Raw genomic sequence first — 22237 nt, forward strand, 5'->3', positions numbered from 1 at the left:
CTGTATCAGCTGAGAGGGCAAAGTGACTTTACTTGGTGGGCCGGACCCCCGATGCCCATCCATACGCTGACACTAGCTCAAACTGAGCTGTCTTTCTGATGTACTCATTTCTAACCTTTTCCATCCTGCTCACTCCCAACGAAAATCTTAGCATCTTCAACTCTGCCACCTGCCTTTCTGTCAGTGCTACCGTCTCCAAACATACATGACAGCAGGCGTCATTACCAGCTTGTAAAGCTCCTCTTTCGCTCTTGTTGTTATCCTTCTATCACAAATCACCACCGACAATCATCTCCTCCCACTCAACCCCACCTGTACTCTTCTTCACTGCGTGTTGTTTTGGATGGCTGACCACAGGTATTTAAAATCATAAACCTTCACCCTCTCTACTCCTTGCATCTTTACTTTTCTACCTGTTGCCCTCTCCTTCACACACATGTATTCTGTCTTTGTTTCTACTGACTTCTCTCTTGAGCATAACTTCACCTCTCCAGGCTCGCTACAGAAACGTTAAGCCCAAAATCCACCACTTTAAACTTTAATACAAGCACTTAAGAGACTTTCATTTCACTTGAATAGGGACTTCAACACTGTACCCTTGGGTTAACGGTTTGATACTCTACCATCTAAGCTATCCAGGGTCTGTAGCAGTTGCCTCTACCTTGTTCATCCTGGTGTTTCAAACCTAAACCAAAGATCATAGGCTAATTCAAGCAGGGGGAGGATATTTGTAAAAATAAATCAATAAATAAAATACAAAAAAGGAGATTTGTTTTTATTAAATTTTGTTAAGTGGCACAGTCCATCAGTAGTGAGTCCTTAGTGAAAGTCTTAAAAATGAAAATAAAAGTTAAATAAAAATAACTAAATACAGAATAAATGCTATATTTGTATAAAAACTCCAACATAATTATTTGTGAAAAGGCTACATTAAGCTTCCGATAAAAAAAAACAACATTTATATGATGGCAAACTATTTCACGAAGTAACAATAAAACTGTTGGTACTTAATAGAGGGTTCAAGTTAGTGGGTCAAACTCACCACCACTGCGCATGCTCAGATCTAGTTCGACGCCACCTGAGCATCAATTAGCAGGTTGACGGAGACTTTTAGTAAGTCAGTTTCTATGGAACTCCAAAGTGTTCAAAATTAAATAAATAAATAGGTCAAGATGAAATAAATAACTATGTGAATAAATAAGACACAGATATGTAATGTGAGAATGATATTGTGAAATAATGGAACACATTTTGAAAACAATGCTCATTATTGTGAAACATATTACATTCTCGAGCCAGAACAAAAAGGATTTTCGTTAATATTTACAATTTGTTCATGGAGTTGACTGTTGTAAATACCCTAGAGTGTAACTTAAAGAGTGCAGTTAGCCCTCCGCGCCACCAGAGACCGCTAGTGAAGTTCGTTTTTTCTTAACTAGAAACGTAAAAACATTAACTCTTTCTGCTAAATTAAATCTCTGTTTCGTTAGTGAAAATAGCGCTTGTATTTAACGTAATGGGCGTGAGTTTTATAACATTAATATTGTTAAATTAAGTGTACTACTTGTTTTTTGCTTTTCTGCTTCCTATTGGACGGAAGAGTACCACGTTTCCGAACCGTCAGTGAGGGAGACTGTGCGGGGAGTGACTCCGTCTGCTCCGACGTATTCCCGGCATCGCTTCTCGGCCTTTTGGCTAAGATCAAGTGTAGTATCTGTTCTTATCAGTTTAATATCTGATACGTCCCCTACCCGGGGACCATATATTAAATTGATTTTTGGAACAGGGAGATGGAATAGGGGCTTGCTCCGTCCACTCCACGCATCGACCTGGTATTGCAGTATCTCCAGGAACGGTGCACCCCCCTAAACATGTGGAAAAATATTGAAAGTTTGGCCAGGTGGTCACAGCAACAGTGTAACTTAGAGTCCTCGCGGTTTCTTGTGGCTGATCACCAATTTTGGAGTATTAGGTTATTATTATATTAAGTTGCAACACACCAACAATGCAAACACATAGTTGCTGCAGACAAAGCAGCACACACGCACACTCTTCCATCTACAGTGGGAAACAAAACCACATCTACATTTATTGTCTTTAAGTCTTCTATTGATCATTTTCCAATATCCGTTTCTATATATTGGCACATTTATTTCAGTAGAAACAGAAAGCAGCTTGTGATTTAGAGCTATTTCTCATATTTTGTAGGCTTTGTAATATATTATATTATTTAATTAGTTCAGTCTGTTACTGTTATCCTCCTGGAGCAACTGTAACCCACACAATTTCCTTAAGGATTATTAAAGTATTCTGATTAGAGAAGAAAAAGGTGCAGTGCTGGTGGATAATATTTTTATTTTGCTTGCAGTAAATATTTTTAATTTATTTAACCTTCATTTATACAGCTAGTTCCAGTGAGACTAAATGTCTTATTTACAGTAGTCCAGTCTGCTTCTTAACCATCTATTATTTTCTCAAGTAGAACCTGGGTCGTCTTTATGTGTTTCACTGAATGTGCCTGAGAGAGAAAATGTTAGACCCTAGTACGTGTCTGCCTGTGTCCAGTGACGTATAACAATCTCTTGCTATGAAAACTGTTCTGTTGTTCATGAAATAAGTGGCTGTGTCACCCAGCAGCTCTCTGTGGGCTGTGGGTTTGGTCTTTATGTATATGTTTATTATCCAAAGCGCTTTTCTCTTAAAGTTGGCTCATTCCTTGGTAATCTGACTATGACTATATCAGCTGCATCTATTGGGTTATTTTGGTAATAGATTGATCTATTGATGTTTTTTTTTTACCCATCATCTGTTTCATTTTTCTAAAAAGACCCCCAAACCTTTTGTATTTACGTGACATCTGAAATTGTAATTTTTTAAAGAAAATATTTTCTTAGCTGCCAAAATATATAAATGCGCTCAAGTAAAGTCAAAGCCAAATAAAGTAAGATAAATATGCAATCTAAAATAAGATATAAAAAATGAATCTTTACTGTCTTCGTGGAAGGCTTTGTGATTTTTGTTCATGCGTCTGCTTGTTTAAGTGTGCAGTGAATTTCTGTCTGTAAGCCTTTAAAGGAGAATGTGGTGCCTGCAATGCAGCGATGCGAGTATATCAGCAGTCTGAAGTTTGCCTTTGATGCAAAGTTTTTATGCTGCTGCAAACAAGATGTTATGATGGTGTAGACATTAATTAATATTAATAATAATTTAGTGTCCAACGTAACGTCACTGTTGCTGTGGTGATGTCAGTGCTTCTTTTCAAAACTGGGCCCTGTGTTTGCTTAATATTGTCAGACTTTTTATTCACACGCTGCTCCTAAATCCCTTTGTATCGCAGGTCTGCTTTTAGTCGCAAATGCATGTGAAATGCACGCGTTTACATCCTTGAACACATCGGCAGGCTACAGAGCTGGGCATTAAATGAAGCAGCGAAGCAAAGACTGTGTTGAGGATTGTTTATAATCCAATTTTTCAAAATACTTGATGAATCGCTGCAGCCCTATTTCGCTGTAAGAAGTGTAATTCTTGCAAAATGCATGCATTGAAGTAACATTTAAAGTAAGAAAAGGCTTCGGCTCTTCTGTAATAGGTTTTGTATTTGATTTTGGATCTGGACAGTTACTGAGGGTCGCCTGTGAGACGAGGGAGAATAGTAGGAAATATTGATCCAGCTATCACCCCCTCATCGTCTTGTTTCCTGTCACTGCAAAAGTGGACAGGAATGCTGCTCTGCAGAATGTCCGATGTAGTTCCAGATATCTGGCTGATAGCAGCATCTCATCTTGACCATTTGGTGCCATTTGTTTTTCTCTGCAGCTGTCGTGTATTTCACCAAGCATGACATTTATATTTGTTAGTTCAGGTGTACCACATACTTCTCTTCCACTGGCTGGGATGTCCTCTCTAAGAAGGAGAAGCATACTTCTGCAGTCATGGCAGTCCAGGCTTTGTTATGTGCAGAAGGGCCTAAACTCAACTCCAGCTGCAGCATTTGTTCTTGGTCCCTGTGAGCTGCAGGGAGCTCATGCGGTGGACTCGTCCTTAATCTGTGTTTTCTGATAGGTCAGTCGATCTTGTCTTTCTCACTGTTATCACTGGTCAAGGTGAACATTCAGGGTACGGCAAACTTACAACCCAGAGAGGAAATGCCCAAAGTATGTGACTGGCTGCAGACTTTTAAAAATGGAATCGCATTGAGTAATCAGATGGCAAGAGCGAGCGTCAGCCAAGAGCAATTAGAAATTGAATGCAGACAGATGTGAATGAATCTCCAATAAAAGCAGTGACAGGTTCAAATACTTTTGTTTGACCTATTGAGTCAAACAATGAGAGTCAAATATTGAGAGGAGTCTGAAGCTGCAGAATGTAGTTTGAAATCATTAAAGTGAGTGTTCCTACTCCGGGACAGTAGGGGGCAGCAGCAGGAGCAGAGTGAACTGTTCAGCAGCAGAGAGCAAAGGAACAGGAAGTGGTTGTGCTGTTAGCAGAAAACGTGTGCGCTTTATGCGTTTTTTCCTTTTTTCTAAACATCAGACGTGAATCAAACAGTTTTCAGCTGCAGTTTGATTTAACTTGGAGTTACTTGAACTTCCTGTTGGTTTGTTGGTGGATTTAAGGAGGTTAAATGGATGAAAAAAGGTGATCTTTCAGTTAGCTTTTGTTGTGCAGATGCAGCAATGCATGATGGGAAAGACTCCCCGTATATTTTAAACTCAACCTGATGTGGCTCTGTTGGAAGCTCCTTCCTGTGTATATAAATAGTGTGTAGTCCCAGCCTCCTGCAGGCTGTGTTTGTGTTGATTGTGAGATTGTGAGCACCGTGAGTGTGCAGGGTTTGTGTGTGAAAGAGTCCCCCATGTGTGAGGTGAACAACTCATACTTACCTGGCAGGGGAGATACCATGATCAAGAAGGTGGTTCACCCAGGGCGAGGCTCAGCCATTGCACTCCGGTTGTGCTGACCCCTGCGAATTCCCCAAATGTGGGAATCTCGACTGCATAATTTCTGGTAGTGGGGGACTGCGTTCGCGCTCTCCCCTGATCACATGTTCAAAGAAAACAGAGGAAGCAGATACTGAGGCAGTGTCCTGCTGTTTATTAAGGCTTAGAAGTCTCCGTTGTTGTGTTATTTGAGGAAGATGTTAGTGAAAGCTTTGTGCTGCACAGTCTTTTCACTGAAGTCCTTTGTGCACTCTGGAGCACACTGTCACCTCCCGAGTGTTCATCCACTTAACAAACAGCAGCTTCTTTTCTAATCCAGGGCAGCTCGTCCATCTCAGTCGTGTTAGGAAAGTCATTTTTGTCCATGTGCAGAAAGACAGCCTGTTTTTTCCCTTTTCTTTCCTCTAATGGTTCCACAGCAGCCAGCATGTGTGTTATGCAGATTGTGGAAGAGGGCAGGGCTGGTAGAACAGTTAGCCAAAGTGTAGCCACCACCGAGCAAAGAAAATGGTTTAAAGATCTATGACAGACGAGCAGCTCAGACCATAACTTATGTTGACCTCACTCTTTCCTGTGTACACAAAAAACTGTCACATGTGACCCGGTGCCCAATCAGCTCGAACAAACCGTTTGTATTCACACTTTGTGGGCTTGTCCCTCATATACGACTTCATGCCACTGGTAGCCTTACATGCCACCATCCTCTAATCTGTGCAGATGTTTCTACAAGGCTGAAATGAGCTTTGCAGGTAGTGTAATGTGATCATAGAGTGGATGTTCAGTCTGATCATGACAGAAACTCATCTTATTCCTTCTTTGCTGTCGTTTACACACAAGGAAGCTCTTAGAATATGTGTGTGCAATAAACAGTGTTGTTCCTGCTCCGGGACAGTAGGGGGCAGCAGCAGGAGCAGAGTGAACTGTTCAGCAGCACAAAACAAAGGAACAGGAAGTGGTTGTGCTGTTAGCAGAAAACGTGTGCGCTTTATGCGTTTTTTTCCTTTTTTCTAAACATCAGACGTGAATCAAACAGTTTTCAGCTGCAGTTTGATTCAACTTGGAGTTACTTGAACTTCCTGTTGGTTTGTTGGTGGATTTAAGGAGGTTAAATGGATGAAAAATGTTGATCTTTCAGTTAGCTTTTGTTGTGCAGATGCAGCAATGTATGATGGGAAAGACTCCCCGTATATTTTAAACGAAATAACCTGATGTGGCTCTGTTGGAAGCTCCTTCCTGTGTATATAAATAGTGTGTAGTCCCAGCCTCCTGCAGGCTGTGTTTGTGTTGATTGTGAGATTGTGAGCACCGTGAGTGTGCAGGGTTTGTGTGTGAAAGAGTCCCCCATGTGTGAGGTGAACAACTCATACTTACCTGGCAGGGGAGATACCATGATCAAGAAGGTGGTTCACCCAGGGCGAGGCTCAGCCATTGCACTCCGGTTGTGCTGACCCCTGCGAATTCCCCAAATGTGGGAATCTCGACTGCATAATTTCTGGTAGTGGGGGACTGCGTTCGCGCTCTCCCCTGATCACATGTTCAAAGAAAACAGAGAAAAATACATACCCAGGCAGTCAGGTTTATGGTATTCATTAAGTCTCAGGATTTCAACTTGAGCTTCATGTGGCTCATGTGCCGAACCACATGAGCGGATGTTATCACGCCAACGTGTTGAATGAAAATTACCATAAGAAGAAGCTTTAAGTTTGCCAACTTAAGTGTGCAGCTTTACTAGACACACAACAGAAAAATGCTTGGGCTAACATAGAACTGTGAGAACTGTGTGACCTGGTACATCTGTGACTGTTTTCAATGGGAATGAAACCACAAAAATTCAGTGTTGTGAGGAATCACTGTATTTCACAGAGGACTTGCTGATATGGAAAAAAAATCTTATTGTAGTTTTAAATTAGGACTGCAGCAATTCATCGAGTACGTTGATGATTCGATTATAACAGTATTTGCTTCGATGCTTCTTTCAGTGCCCGGCTCTGTAGCCTGCCAATGTGTTAAATGATGTAAATGCAAGCATTTCACACACATTTGCGACTAGAAACTGACCTGCAATACAAACATATTAAGGAGCAGCATGTGAATAAAAAGTTTGACAACATTAAGCAAACACAGGGCCCAGTTTTAAACCAAAACACTGATAACACAACAGCAGCAGTGACTGTTGTGTTAGTGGCCCACTTTAACTTGGAGCTGGAGTCGCTGCAAAGAGATGGAGCTGTTACTGGGACGGTGAAGTCAGTTGAGTAAAAGACCACTTTTCTGGCGTCCAAAACAGCAGCGCTGTTCCAATAATCACCAGTAAAACCATTACTGGGAAGAAACTAGCAGGCGTCTTTCATCAAAGCACCTGATCAACAAAATCCAACATTAAGAAAAGTGAACTCTTTTAGCTGCTTCATCCAGCGCCAATTGTGTTACACAGAAGAAAATCTGCAGTAAAGCTACAGAAGTAAGGCAACATCAAAATATGCATCTGAACAGAGAACTTGGTCCTAACTTTACCTGACCGGTTAAATTAAACACCTTGCTGATAGCTAAGCACATAAAAGGTTTAGTTATTTGTTTTTTGACAGGTGTTGTCTGCAGTTAAACTTTTAATGTAAAAAGAAAGCTTTAATGTGTGCTTGGATTCGATATATAAAGTCCAAGCACACACTATAAACTGAGAAACTTTTTATTTTTTATTTTATAAACAAATTAATGCTCAATTGGACTCTTTGCTGTAAGCTGGAGCCACATTTAACGAAATGGGGTTTTGTCCCTGTTGTTGTTGCTGGTTACAAACACTAGGTTGCTGTCATTGTCATTGTCAAAGTTCTATCATTTGTTTTGGAAAAGCTTAAATCCTCTGTTAGCCATTTATTGGTAATGTGAGTAAGTAGCCATACTTTGCGGACTGGTTTGTGTTTGCTGAACATTTGTTGATGAAACAGTGTTTGTAGATGGTTAAAAAGCCTGATGTTGGTATAAAATGGTTTGTTTTAGTTTATTTTTGTGCAGAACAATGCACATAGACTAGGATTGAGTGAGATTTCTAGTTGTTAGCAGGCGGTTAGTAGTGGAGTAGGAAAAAGTTTATTCGACATTGTGAACTCTGTTATCCTCTAGGAAACGTATCAGAACCACCTCTGCTTTAACCTGAGACTACGTCTACACTAACCCAGATAAATTGGAAAACTGTGTTTTCGTCTACAAACGCTCCACATCCACACTGAAAACGCTACATTCCTGTACTGTGCATGCGTGAAAAGTAATATGATTGAGCTGCGTCATTTCCATCTGCCGTTTATTTACTTTCCGGCTCTTTGAAAAGTTGCTGCAAAATGTTGAGGAAAAGTGCCAAGTTTTATCTGGAGCATGTACAAACTGATATGAATCTTTAATAGGGCTGTCAAAATTGAGAGCAAACAAAACAACTGCTGTAGAATTCAGTCCACCATCTTAGTTGACTTGGTCACATGACTGCATCGTATGACATCGTTTTCGAAAGCCTCCGTTTTCACAGTCCACACTGTGACACAAAAACAGTGATTTCAAATTTATCCACTTTCGAGAGCGTTTTCAAAAAACTCAGTTTTCCTTGACCAAAAATGCCGTCTCAGTGTGGACGGAAGGCCAAAGTGGAGAGAAAAAGATGCGTTTACAAACAAAAACGTATTAGTGTGGACATGGTCTGAGATGCAGACAATCCAGACTTGGGTTTACAGTCAAGAGACATCTTATGGGAAGCACAGAAACAGTTCATGAGTGAAGGGATAAGATGGGTTAATTTCAATATAGGTGGTTTACTCTTGCTATAAAGCGAGAGTAAACCAGACCCTGCAGGAACTCGCAGCACTCTTACATTTCTCCATCTTAAAAGTTTGTGGACAAGACACAGTTGGCACAACTCATGAAAAACAAAGAAAGACAACTTTGTAAACCAAAAACACAAACGTATCACTTCAAGTCAATATCCAGACCATCTGGAAAAGAACAGGAGGATGGCTAACTAAAGCCAGCCAGAATAAGTAGGCGATGAACTTATTAGATGGGGACCTCAAACAGAAAACCGGAAAAGGATGTGCTACTCAGAAGACTCATGTTTCTCATATCTCCACAGCAGCCTTCCATAGTTTATCTCAACACCGCTACAGAAACAGTAATAAAGATTAATAAATGAACACTATCTGAAGCAAAGCAAATTGGGAAAACTGTTAAAGAGGCCCTCTACAGTGCAAGAATTCCTTTGTCCAACCTCAACATTAAAGAAAAGCCCATCACATCCCTGAGTAAAGGCCAAAACATCGACGTACTACCAGCTGACTGGAAAGGTGCATAATTCCTCAGTCCCAGCAACATTTATGAGGTCTTAAGGGAGACCTCACAAGCAGCTACAAAGTAATTAATTGCAAAAGTCATTAACAACCTCTAAGCGAATAAGCCCTTTACCACCCAACATACCACCGCCTTTATTCTGGAGATACTCAAAGTCCATATATCTGAGTGCACTGATCCACAAAGGAGGAGTCCTACTTTTAATAATAAAAACCACCAAACACCTCGTCACCATCTTGACTACACATGCCCCACATCAAAGACTCAGACTTCACCAATAAGGTGTGTAAGCTTACTCTACATGAAACCATAGCATCCTTTGATGTCATCTCACAGTTGTAAGCCTACAATTGAGCCAGTGCAGATGCAGTCCGAAAACGATTAAAGGGAGTCAACTCCTCACACGACAGGACTAGCTTTACCTCCAATCAGTATCCTGTTAGACGTTGTAAACATGCACGACAGACCCAGTGGCGTTGTGATAATTTTTACTTCTTTAATGACGGTTGCTGGACACACACAGCTGCAGCTGTCCCGCTGCCAGCTCAACATAACAACAACAACGTTAACTCAAAATCCAGGCTTTTAAGCCAGCGAGGCGTGATTGCAGATATATTATCCCCCCCCCCCCCCCCCCCCCCCACACGCTGAAACCACATGGGCACTGGACGAACTGTTTGATATTATCGACCGGCAGGAAACGTTACAAAAAGCAAAAGGTAAAGGAAAGGAACACACACAGAAAGAAAGCTCTTAAAATGTGGTTATCCCAACTGGGCCTTCATCAAATTTGGGAAGCTGCACAGGAAAAAAGGTCAGACACCATCTAGGTAGAAACACAGTAACAGGTGGAACAATTTTCTCATCCCTTATGTAGCAGGTTTTTCAGAGAAATTCAGGAACTTTTTCACCAAGCATGACATCCCAGTGCACCACAGACCCTAGCCACACACTTGCACAAAAACTGATTCATGCCATGGACAAAACTCCCAACAAAACTGCTGTGCAGTGCAGCGAGGAGTCCTGAGTTCTAAATTGGAGAAACAAAGCAGTCACTTCATAAATGTAAGACACAACATAGAAGAGCCACTTCGATAGGACAATACTCAGCTATACAAAGAAGACAGGCCGTTCGAGAGAAAAGTGAACGACCATTATTGAACTGAGGGCGGGTGGTTTACAACACCAGCTATCAGCCACCTACAAGGCAGTCCTCTCAATCCTTCCCAGGCACTTCAACCCCCATTCACACCTTACCTCAGATAGCTATTGAAGCTATCTGAGGCTGTGTTTCACCTGTTGACCCCAGGATTAAAAATGACTCGCACCTTTAACACCTTGGCTCTTGTGATGACTCACATTATAAACAGAATAATCATAATCATAGTCACAGGGGCGATCGTGGCTCAAAGAGTTGGCAGTTCGTCTTGTAACCGGAACGTTGCCGGTTCGAGCCCCAGCTCAGACAGTCTGTCGTTGTGTCCTTGGGCAAGACACTTCACCTGCCGCCTACTGGTGTTGGCCAGAGGGGCCGATGGCGCGATATGGCAGCCTCGCTTCTGTCAGTCTGCCCCAGGGCAGCTGTGGCTACAACTGTAGCTACCTCCACCAGTGTGTGAATGTGAGAGTGAATGAATAGTGGAATTGTAAAGTGCTTTGAGGGCCCCAAAAAGCGCTATATAAATGCAATCCATTATTATTAATAAATAACGTGTTGAAAAACGGAGTAGGAAAAAGTAACGCTTATTTAAAATCCTATGGCCTAAACTGTTTCATGACATGCAATTTTAATTTCTCTTTGCTGTTTGGCTTTATAGGGTTCGATAGAACCCTATAAAGCCACAATTGAGTAATGATGTGCAAAACTCGAACACAGCAACATTTTTTCCTGAGTATAAAAACAATTGTGCCCCTTTGAGCAATATGGCGTATTTGAAAGCCATTTGAAAGAGCAAAATTTTGTATTGTTGTCTAGACAACCTAAAATGTGATGTGCCCAAATGTGGATGCCAGGTCCTAGGAGCTTAATTTAATTCAGTGAGTTTGGTCAGTGAGCTACCAGAATAATATAATTCATACATTTATTTCTGACAATTTAAGACCAAAGAGTTGCTGAATGATTTTCAATAACTGCACCAGCATTTCTTCATAATGCAGAAAAAATGAGCACAGTGTGGAAATTGCACTTTTTTTTTTCTTACATGAAGATATCCTGAAGATTGAATGTGCAGTTAAGCTTCTGAGTCACAGGCTAGTTTCAATGGTCCAGCTTACTTAAGACCAACATTGGCTGTAAATGGCCCACAATGTAAAATAAGTTTGAAATCTCTTGAGTTTCCACCACATGGTTAGGAAATGAACATGTCTTTTATATCAGGGATGCATTTACTGATACAATAAAGACAGTATCTGCACAGCTTGTCTATTAAGGTTGATCTGTTACATCAGCACAAGGGGACATTAAAAAACAAACATCAATTTACAACATTGTTTTTGTTTGTCTCAACAGGAGGTTTTATGTTTAAATTTCAAAAAGAAAGCTTTATCATGCTTTTGATGAGCCTACTGTTTTTAGTGTCGTGCTCTACCATTAAGATTAACTGTGAGTTAAATTTAATATGGAGAGATTTAGTTACTGTCAATGTTATTATTCATAATCTTTAAAACAATTTGTTTCCAAAAATTTGACAGTAGGTATAAATAAGGATATGGCATATCCTCATATTATATCAGCAGTACATTTTAAAATTTTTGTTTGTGTGTTTGTTTAAAGTAGACAAACGATCTGTGAGTCCAGAGGTTTGCATCAGCGGGCTTTTTGGAAAATTCAGGGTTAAAATTAAACTAAATCAAGGAAGTGCAAGCAAAACTACAAGATCATATTAGAGATATACTGACTACTTGTGAAACCATACACGTGCTTAGCTAATGTGGAGCCAATTGTTGTAGTCATTAAGAAATGTAGCAGTTATAAGCACATCAGCTTTTCTGCTTTGGGACTTAAAGTGGGAAGTTCTTGCTGTGGTAATTCTTCATTTTGGTCGTTTTATTTTGAAAATATTCACCGGACGTTTCCGGCTTCGCTGTTGAAGTCACAGTGCGCAGCTGCGGTAGTCGCTTTGCAGTGGTGGTTGGTTTCTTTTGCTTTTGTAGCCGCTCATCTTGCGGCAGAGCCATGTGGAAGCGTCCCTGATGATCGTCTGTTCGGCTTTGTAAACAGTTGAAATCGCAGAAATCAAATTGAACTGTGACGATACGACGTCTGGCTTCAGTTTGACGCGGCTGAAGTTCGTCTTAGGAGCGGAATCAGAAATCATCGGACGAAGGTAAGATCGGGCTAACGCGTGCTACCGCCATTGTTTATAGGCAAGCGCGGACCAAGGCCTCGAGTAATTCCGAAAATAACTGCTCGCGCGTATGCAGCAAACTCAACAAGAGCTGCTGTTTCTGTTTTACTTGTAGCCGATTAGCTTATTTGCGTGCATAAAGTTGGTGTTTAAAAGTGTGGTGTTGAACTGGAAGTGGCGTGGCCTTCCGTCTGTGAGACGCACACGGAGGTTAGCGCCGGTTTCCTGAACGGATACCCAGCGGTGTTCGCTTAAAAATACGCGGGAGACAAACGATCGTATTGTATAAGACGCCGGTAAATTACACAGATCGATCAGCGAATATAGTTTAATCCAACCAAATCGGAGGGCCTCGGGGCCTGGCCGTTATCAGATATATAGATGTAGTGAACTTCAAAAAGCTACTGGTCCGGTTAATAAATGACGAGCGTCGTACCTGCGTGTGAAAGATGACCTTTGTAAAAGCATTGATGGATAAAGGTTATCTTTTAAGTACCTGATACAAAAGAAGACGAAACGAAACAATGAAACGGACATGATCAACCCAAGTCGGGGACACAATCACCCCAATGGCTGTGTCAATAGGATTTTTTTAAGCGGTTTTTAACCCACCTCGGAATCAATAAAAGAAAGCCTTTATGTAGCCAGTATGCCAAATTTCTTATCTCTGCGTTTTTAAACGAGTAAGAGGCATTAATATACTGGGTGCTTTGCTTTTCAAAGCTTTAAAATTTACAAAAAATGTAAAAGCATTAACAGTTTGCATCATTTCCATCTTAAAAATAACACATCTTAACGAGTAGTAGTTGTAGATTAGAACACAAGCACCTGGAAACCAAGGCTACGATTCTTGGGGTGGAAATATCTGGAGCAGTGATAAGAGTTTCTGTTTTGTTAGAATTTAACTTTAGGAAATTGGCGTTTAACCAAGTGTGGAGAGCTCCTTAGGTCAGCAAGAACAGGACAGATGCATGTCACTGGATATAGATGGCAAATGTTTTTAAAATGAGCAATTATCTGTCCAAGAGGTGTAGATCCTTCTGGATCGCCACAGGATAAGGCAGCCTTTTCTCCAAGAAATGATGACAAGATAACTGTCTGCAGGACACCAATTGAACACACCGACCACTTGATATTACCTACTTGTACAGTATCAAAACTTGTATAATTTGCTCCTGAGCCCATCAAAGTGTCACTGACTTTTTCTGCCTTTCCAGAAAAGGAAAATCCTGCTCAGCTCTAACCTTTTCTAAAATCTGTGGGAAATAAGGCAGTAAAGATTGGTCCTGGCTACATTTGTTTTCAGCCAGGGTGGAACAATGGCATGTTTAAAATAGGTGGAACAGTGTCAGGCCAACCACATGAGGTCCTACTGCATTAAACATTTTTAAAAATGGTGATGTGGGAAGTACTTCTGCAGAGCTTGATGACAAGTTTAATTTCACACATGTGGTCAGTTGCCAGGGTTACAGGATACACCAGGAATATGTTTGAATCAGAAATGGCTGAATTTGACTTTAAAATTAAAAGGAGGTGATTGATCTTTGTAGGGCTGTTCGATATAATGATATATATCGGATAACGATATAAAAACATCTGTTTCATTTTACGCTATCGTTTCTTTCGTGGTGTCGCAAAATAAACTGTTTACAGCAATATTTTTTCATGGTTTTGATGGTCACTGTAGTGGCTATATTCATTTCTTAAAGTTCTCTCTTTCTCTTATATTTAATACAACCACACTACAGACAGACAAGTGACTGTTTTTATGCGTTGTCGTTAGCAACAGCAACGGTAAAACCTCCGCTTGTTTATCTTCTACATAAACCTTTCACAATAAAGCTCAAGATCCTGTTGAGACCTTTCAAAATACACCTAATCACATAAAAGAGTATGCAGAGTGTTTACGAATGAGAAGCAAAAAAGAGCCGCCAGGTGCTAAAAAATAGACCTTAGACTCAAACGTTAGAACAGGCCTTGCCCCGCAGCACGCCGTGTAATAAATACTCACAAAGAAAACGGCGGCTGTTACAACTTATGTCTAAAAATGTGTCGTTTCATGCTTCGGTCGACTCCAGGTGCACGACGCCCAGCTGGAAACACTTTACGCAAGTCGAGCTGCCCGCGATTCTCAGAATGTACAGAAAATGTAAAATTTTTGTGATTTATATATATATATAATTTTTTTTCTTTTTTTTTTTCTTTTAATATTATATCGTTATCGGACGATAGATGTCTTGTATCGGGATATGAGATTTTGGTCATATCGCACAGCCCTAGATCTTTGTTTAAAGGTGTAGGATGTTTCTGGCACGCTGTAAGATTGCAGATCAATTATGGCACTTTAACATCTCACTGTTCCTTCAAACAGCCTTGGTGTTCTGCAATATAGTCTCTCTCCCCCCCCCCAGTTTATATACAGCTGGTTGATTCAAGTATCTGCAGGGAGTCTTTCTATAGTTCCAAACCATGCCAGCAAAATATACCAGAGCTACCAGGTCCCCCTCGCTGTAAGGGTCATGGGTTTATAATCACTTTTCCAACTGTCTTAATGTATGCAATATTAACCAAACTAGATAAGCATTAGGTACAACCCAGATAGTAGGAGACACAAAACACGGTCGCTAATTCAGGAAACCTGATCTCTACATGTAGGTACTTATAAAGCCAGTGGTAAAAGCTCACCTTTAGATTTAAGTGTAAATTTTTGGAAAGGGCAGGAGGACCACACCTGAGGATTTAATGATGCATTCACATGAAACACAAAGGGATATTTCACCATGTGTCACTCACATGAATACGGTTGTTGAAAATCTGCCATTAAGTCCTTCAATTTCATTGACTTCGATTGATTGATTGGTAATTTATTTCAACATGTGAACAATATACAAGTACATTTAGAAAAGAAAATAAGAGAGAGAAAAAATACTATACAAATTACATACAATTTGTCAATGAAAAGTTGAGCTATTGTGCTCCGGCTGCTCTGAGTAACCTGACGTTTAAAAGAAAGAAAGATTCTGACACACTTCCACGCAGCAGTCATGCACTAACTGTAACATCTGGCAGAAAACAAGCATATTCTAGAAATTTCAACCTTTCCTATATAAAATTTTTAAAAAGTTAAATCTGAGTAAATTTGATGGGACACAACAGTTTACTCCATTTAATCTTATTTCCCAAATGTAGAGGGACGTTTTTGTATTCTTCTCACTATGATCCCCGTCTTAAATATATTTACCATCTCCCTGCAGGTGAGGAAAAAATGTCCTACTACTCATCCTCCCGTAGCTCGTCTCGGGCCACTGACTGTAAAGTGTACGTCGGTGACCTGGGCAATGGCGCTGCAAAGGGGGAGCTGGAGCGAGCCTTCAGTTATTACGGCCCACTGAGAAGTGTGTGGGTGGCCAGGAACCCTCCTGGGTTTGCCTTTGTGGAGTTTGAGGATCCCAGAGATGCAGAAGATGCTGTCAAAGGCATGGACGGAAAGTGAGTAAATGTTTTCCTTGGACTGGTCTCGTGTGTCTCACGTACAGGGTGTTTCTTTTCTTTCTTTTTTTTCTTTAATTATTCTGTGCTTAACAGTGAAAAACTGAATTGTTCTGCTCAGGATCCTCTGTGGTTCCCGTGTTCGTGTGGAGATGTCAACAGGCCTCTCCAGAAAGGGCCGTGGGCGGCCAAGCCGTCGCCAGTTCGACCCCAACGATCGGTGTTACCAGTGCGGGGACAGGGGTCACTACGCCTATGACTGCTACCGCTTTAGCAAGCGAGGCCGTCGCAGCAGGTGAAGTGAAAGCATGTTTCATTTGAAGGCTCATGTAGCTCGTTTGCCATTTTGTACCATTATAAAACCAGTGCCATGTTATGGATGACTAATGCGGATGGACTCGTTTCTTATTTTTCATTGCAGGTCTCGCTCTCGATCGCGATCCCGCTCCAGATCAAGGTCCCGCGGGCGCCGCTACCGCTCTCGCTCCCGCTCCCGCAGCCGCAGCAGGTATGCCGACACTGACGCACAGACACACCTTGTGATATGTCAACAAGAAAATCTGGTTGTGGTAGATTTGGAAAGGCCAACGACTAAATGTGCTCATCACTGTGTCGGCGTGTGGTTATTGCAATCTCTTAAGCTGTGTAATTTTTCTGGTGTTTATTCTGCCAACTCTGTTGTGCAAACTTTTATTTATTTATGTTTTTTAGGAGCCGACGCAGATCGCCATCCTATTCCAGACGCAGGAGCAGGTAAGAATACAGTTTCCTATGATGAGTGAAGATGAGTAGCTGCTGCTAATTCAGTTTCTCAGAGGCTGAAACTGACTTAAAGTTGGTCTATAACAACAGATGCCTACTATGCAACTAAAGTTGTGTCAACTGTTAAGCCTTCAATTATTTAAAATAAAACTCTTTTGGTCATTATTGAAATCTTAATATTCTAGCCCAACTTACCTTAAAAAACTTAAACATGTATTTCTTACATTTCTAAACAAGTCTTTTAGCATGGCATTTACTTAATCTTTAAATGTAAAGGTAAAGACTCAATAAAAACAATTAAAAAGACGTGTGAGACAGGACAAGCTGGTTTTACGGGCATGCACCAACTGTAACAGGACTGTAGCCGTGTCGCTGTAGATACTGGCACTTGAGGTCTCTTGTAGCTGTTGGTACTCCAATAAGGAAAACATCCTAAACAACTCAGAATCAGAGCTGGTAAAGGAGTAAATAATTTGAAATGACAAAGTTTTCTTCACTCTCTGATTGAGCATCAGTTTTCTCTAGAAAGTCTCAACTTTTCCAGCTCACACTTTGTATAATTTGCTGATCTGAGCCCTTGGACTGATATTGAAATGGAGGTGACATTCATGTCATCAACCTGGCCACACCTCATGCACCAGGTTACAAAGATCATGAGGTGCATAAGCAAGCAAAACGACACCAAAACACAACACCCTTTGCAAGAGACAAAACGGCAGCAGCCAGCATGAACTAGGTGTTAGACCCGAGTAGCCTGGGTCTGCCTCTGCTGCAGGAAAAAAGTGCCGCAGTGAGGAGAGCCGCAGGCAGCAGCCTCAGGAGACCTGCGCAGTTGTAGGGCGAGTGGTGTGCATCACTGAAAGCAGATCACATTACAGGGTTTCCTTGGTCACCATGCACAAAACACAGGTAGTCCACAGAGAGTTGAGCCAAACGTCTTCTGTAATCGTGCTTAACATCCTGTTATGTTTCGGCTGTTTGTTTCTCAAACATTTTAAACCTGAGGAAATTTAAAAACACTTCTAAAAGTGTTAAACACAAAGTTTTATGACCATCTTACATCAAACACTGATGACGGGTGTGTCGTTAAAACTGGTTACAAAGTGTGGTTATTGTAGCATATGGACATTTGTCTGTGATACTGAAACCTCTTTAAGAAACAAGTTGGAGAGTAATTACTGGGTGTTCCTGCTGTTCTCCAAAGTTTTATTGAAATCGCTGCTTTTTGTTTTGTGACATCAGGTCTGGATCCCCTGCCCGCTCAAAGTCCAGGACTCCAGCCAGAAGGTGAGTTGTCCACAGCTATTCTTATCCCAAACTCACTGTTAGAGAGACGCAGTGAATTTGTTTGTTGCTCTGATGCTGTGCTCTGACCGCTGCTACATGAGAAATTACATTTGTATATCACTCGGTTCTTCCCTGTAAATCACTTTTCAGTGGTAACATGGACTCGCTGTGCTTTTCATGTTAATGTATGGATGGTGTAGTGATGATGAACAAGCATTATTAATGGTGATGGCCACTTCAGTAATACATTATTTAAAAAATGGTTGACTTGGTCGATGCTTACTGGCTACTGTTACAGTGGAACACACTACTACTGCCAAAAGGTGGCAGTAATGCGGCTGTAATATCTAAATAAATAAATGACATTGGACAAGTCTTCAAGCATCCTCCATCCTTCCTTAGTATTTAGAGAACTTGACACTCTGGTGTTTTGGCTGCACATACTTCAGGGTCACTTCTCTCAATTACCAACTTTCCTAAGAACTAATTGACTGCAGCCCAGGTGTGTAACAGGTGGTGAGTTTAGATCAGAATCAGAAAGACCCAAGGAGCAATTAAGAATGGCATGCAGCAGGAAAAACCTTCAAAGGTATGTGTGTGAGTGAGAAACGAAGGTGAGGCTCAGTAAAGACTGTGCCAGGTAAAGGGAGCATGTCTCGGGTGTGCCACGACTGGGCAGAAATTTAATGGCCGTTAGGTGGGAGCGATCTTCAAAGACTAGAGGAATGGTTTAGAGTGAGGATCGAATAGTGTTCTGGTTTGACAGATGCCTATCCTTAATTATAACAGGCTTGCAAGATGAGTTGAACTTCTTGAAGTGTTTAACAGAATTCAGCTGAGCAGGGAAATGCAGATATAAGATCGTCTTTATCATCTGAAGGTGTCTAAAATATTTTCTGTCTTTAATCAGTCGTTCCAGGTCTCGTTCTCGGTCCGGTTCTGCTCCCAGAGGGCGCTCTGTGTCCAGATCCCGGTCACGTTCTCAGTCTGCTAACCACAAGAGGAACAGGTAAGCCCTCAGTCTAGATGTTCTCTCTCACTTGGACAGGGTGTAGACAGTTTGAGTTTCTGATGCTTAGTCTTTTTTTTTTCTTCTTTAAACCAAAACATAATCTAAGTTTTAGATCAAGAATAACAGATTTTAGATATCTTGCGTTCCTGCTGAGGGTCAGTTAAGTTTTTCCACCTTAGCCAGAGTAAGGCAGGGAATTAAATAGACCCTCCTTCCAACTGGAAGCGGCATGCTGCTGTCAGCCGACCACCACGGGATGGCGGGATGACGAGATGGACGACCTCCGAGATCCGTCAGCCTCTTCAGCACAGAGAGATCTTCTGCCTCCGCTGCCAGCAGTGGAGTGGGTGGGGTTTAGGACAGGGATCCCGGCCCTCTGTCTGGTCTAGGGAGGTATACCTAGAGGAATGACTGGATCTCTTTCCTGTGCTCTCTTTTTCAGCTCTTGATGGCTCTGTATTGTCAGCGCTTTGCAGCTTGGCTCTTAATCAGGCCTTTACCCTGAAAAGAAAGCACATGAAAGACTACCTCTGCTCTTGCCTTCCTTTGATATTTTCCTCACTGATGTACCTTGGTCTAAATTTATCTTAAGCTGACAGAATTATTACTTTTTAAAAATTTACTGGATTGACAAGTGTTAAACAAAGAATTTAATGTTTTTATTCTTTCTTAAAATTTACTGAATCTGGCTCTATCAAAAGAGGAAAAAAGTAAAAACAGCTACTAGCAGAGATCAGACAAAGCGACGCCGTAGGTGTGACTTGCGGTAAGCATCTTTGCAGCACAGTTTGTTTATTTTTCATATTTTCTTTAAAGCGTGTGGTGGGAGCTGAGCACTGCACTGACACCGCAGCTGATCCCAGGCCCAGGGTCTGCCAGCTGGCGGTGTGTACATCCTGCGGGAGGTTGACTAAGCGCTGACCTGAGATCAGCCTTCGCCTGCATCTGGTGTTAGACAGCGAGAAAGAGGTCGACCTACCGACCGAACCCTCCCCACAGTGAATGGGTGTCTGTTCCAACCGACGCACACGCTCAGACGAGATCAGCCCGTGCACACATACAGTTGCTCAACTAGAGTCACCCAGCCAGCCAGCCTTCAGATGTACCAGAGGGCTGACCCACACAGATCACAGTTCGGCATTTTTAAATCCATTACCTACCTACCAGACCCCCTACCTACCTACCAGAGTTCTTCGCCTCTGTCTTAGCTTCTGAAAGTGAGAGAGCTGACGAGAGATCAGTCTTCAAGAGCCTCCCAGCGCAGTGTATCTCCAAGTTGTAGTCATCCGTCCTTCAGTCCTTTCATCCTTCGCTTCTCTGTACTTGTTGTTTCTGCCACTGTCTCCAAAGGTAACCAAAAATCAAACCCCCTGACAAGCTCATGTTGATGGTGAAAAGAAACATTTGCAGGCTTGATGTAGTCTGAAAAAAAAAAAAGGTGTTTTGTAGAAGTTAAAGTTGATCCTTTTTAACAAGCATGCTCATAGTACGTAAGTGTGTGTCTGCATGTGAGAGCGCTTGGGCGAGTGAGTGAAAGACAAACAGGCACCATGAATATTAGTGGGATGATGTGTCTGATACGTTTTTCTCACTGTGTCTCACTTGTTGCCTCATCGTTACCACTTGAAGCAACTTGTCTGTGTTTGTAGGTAAGGGGAGGATTGAGTTCTGCATTTCTTAGAGCACAAATGCTGCTAACCAGCAGCTCTAGAAGCAAAACATGAGACAGTGTCAATCAAAGACCTGCCATTTATTTCAATGAGCGTTTGCTCTGGGGGTTCAATTATGAATTTAGCTTTTGAACATAGATAGCTATTTCTGAAAAGATTAGAGGCAGATGACATGAAGTGTACCTGAGAGGTCAAGGGTTGTTGTTAAGAATGTTAACACCTGTCCGAACTTTCTTCCACCCCTCCCCTGCGGCGGGCTAATTCCTCTTCCTTTCTGTTTCAGTCGTTCCCGTTCGGCAACTCCAAACCGAAGCCCTACTCCAGCAGACGACTGAGCGAAGGCGACTATTTGCCCCCCCCCCCTTTCCCTCCACCACTGTCCCTAAGACAAACCCTTAACCCCTGCACCCTCTCTGCTTTTACACCCTGGCAGCAACTTCTTTTTTTTCTTGTTGTTTTTGAATTTGTCTGTCTTGTCCCGGTTTCGTGCGGTTTTTCTCCCCAGGGCTGTAGTCTATGTGCATCCTTGTTTGAGATGTAATCAGTACAGCAGATAAAAACAAATTTTCCACTAGATACAGATTGTTTTAAATGTTGCTGTTGCTGTGTAGGCCATATTTCTTTTCCTTTTTTTCCCCAACACTGATTTGTAAGAAGGTAATGTTGAAGATTACTTTTAGCAGTAATTTGAGGATCTCCGTGGAGTAAATGGATGAATTTCTGAGAACCAAGAAGCCATTTCTTCTTGGGAAAGGGGAAAAAAAAAAGGTTCCCCATTGAAAATTTGTAAATGTTGTTGTTCGATGCCTGGGTTGATCTGTTTAGTTCCTGATTATGATGGCAGAGGGAGATAATTGCCAGCTTGCATGCCTTTAAATATGATGCAACATTCCTGTTGTTTTTGCTTTTTATTTTTTGGTTTGTTTGTTTTTTTTTGTTGCACATCCTTTGTGATAAAATCAGATCAGCATCACTGTGCAGCGGGAGTTTCCTCCTCTGCTTTGTCCCCATCACTTGATTTTAAAACAAATGCAGTTGTTCAGGTGGATTTCTGACAGGGCTCCTTCAACAGTTTCTGCTCTTCCTGGCTTATATGGTGACAGTGGCAGTTTTATTTTTCAATAAATCTCTTCGACAAACATCAGTGTCCAGTTTATTTTCGTACATTTGACTAATACTAATAAAGAGTGAAATGTGTCTAAAGTAAAGATGTTTCAGCAAAGGTTTACACCACCTCTGTGCCAGCATTAGTATGGGTTGATGCTAAGTATTTGGCTCCTGTTATCTCAGTAATCCTTCCATGTGTACGATATTAAAACCAGACTAGTTTTGTTTGTCGGCTGTCCGGCAGAGACCCAAAGTGCAAATGTATTGACACATGTTATATAAACATGTTTCCTG

At 41.5% G+C, this 22237-nt stretch overlaps 1 protein-coding gene across 3 annotated transcripts; it reads left to right on the top strand.

Moving 5' to 3' along the window:
• The first annotated feature begins 12361 nt into the window (after positions 1 to 12361).
• On the top strand, positions 12362 to 21977 carry srsf7a (serine and arginine rich splicing factor 7a). 3 transcript variants are annotated; one of them, XR_014270875.1, is made up of 9 exons: positions 12362 to 12595; positions 15871 to 16105; positions 16227 to 16400; positions 16527 to 16613; positions 16817 to 16858; positions 18110 to 18154; positions 19065 to 19163; positions 19983 to 20516; positions 21120 to 21230. XR_014270875.1 is itself a non-coding variant. In XM_082503090.1 (8 exons), the coding sequence occupies exons 2-8, from the start codon at positions 15882 to 15884 to the stop codon at positions 20074 to 20076; spliced, it is 765 nt and encodes a 254-aa protein (XP_082359216.1). In that variant the 5' UTR covers positions 12362 to 12595; positions 15871 to 15881; the 3' UTR covers positions 20077 to 20617. The 3 variants fall into 3 exon arrangements, 2 of the variants coding, with proteins under 2 accessions (XP_082359216.1, XP_082359217.1); XM_082503090.1 differs by lacking the exon at positions 21120 to 21230 and having other exon boundaries at positions 19983 to 20617; XM_082503091.1 differs by lacking the exon at positions 19983 to 20516 and having other exon boundaries at positions 12363 to 12595; positions 21120 to 21977.
• Positions 21978 to 22237: the final 260 nt, after the last annotated feature.

The sequence above is a fragment of the Aulonocara stuartgranti genome (genome assembly GCF_965226115.1).
Source record: "Aulonocara stuartgranti genome assembly, chromosome: 14".
Classification (NCBI taxonomy): Eukaryota; Metazoa; Chordata; class Actinopteri; order Cichliformes; family Cichlidae; genus Aulonocara; species Aulonocara stuartgranti.

Excerpts from the sequence above, each read along its gene's own strand:
- srsf7a (XM_082503090.1), top strand. The coding sequence starts at position 15,882 with ATGTCCTACTACTCATCCTCCCGTAGCTCGTCTCGGGCCACTGACTGT. Across the intron at positions 16,614-16,816 it reads CGCTCCCGCAGCCGCAGCAG|GAGCCGACGCAGATCGCCAT; the intron begins GTATGCCGACAC and ends TATGTTTTTTAG. Across the intron at positions 19,164-19,982 it reads GCTAACCACAAGAGGAACAG|CGTGTGGTGGGAGCTGAGCA; the intron begins GTAAGCCCTCAG and ends TTTTCTTTAAAG.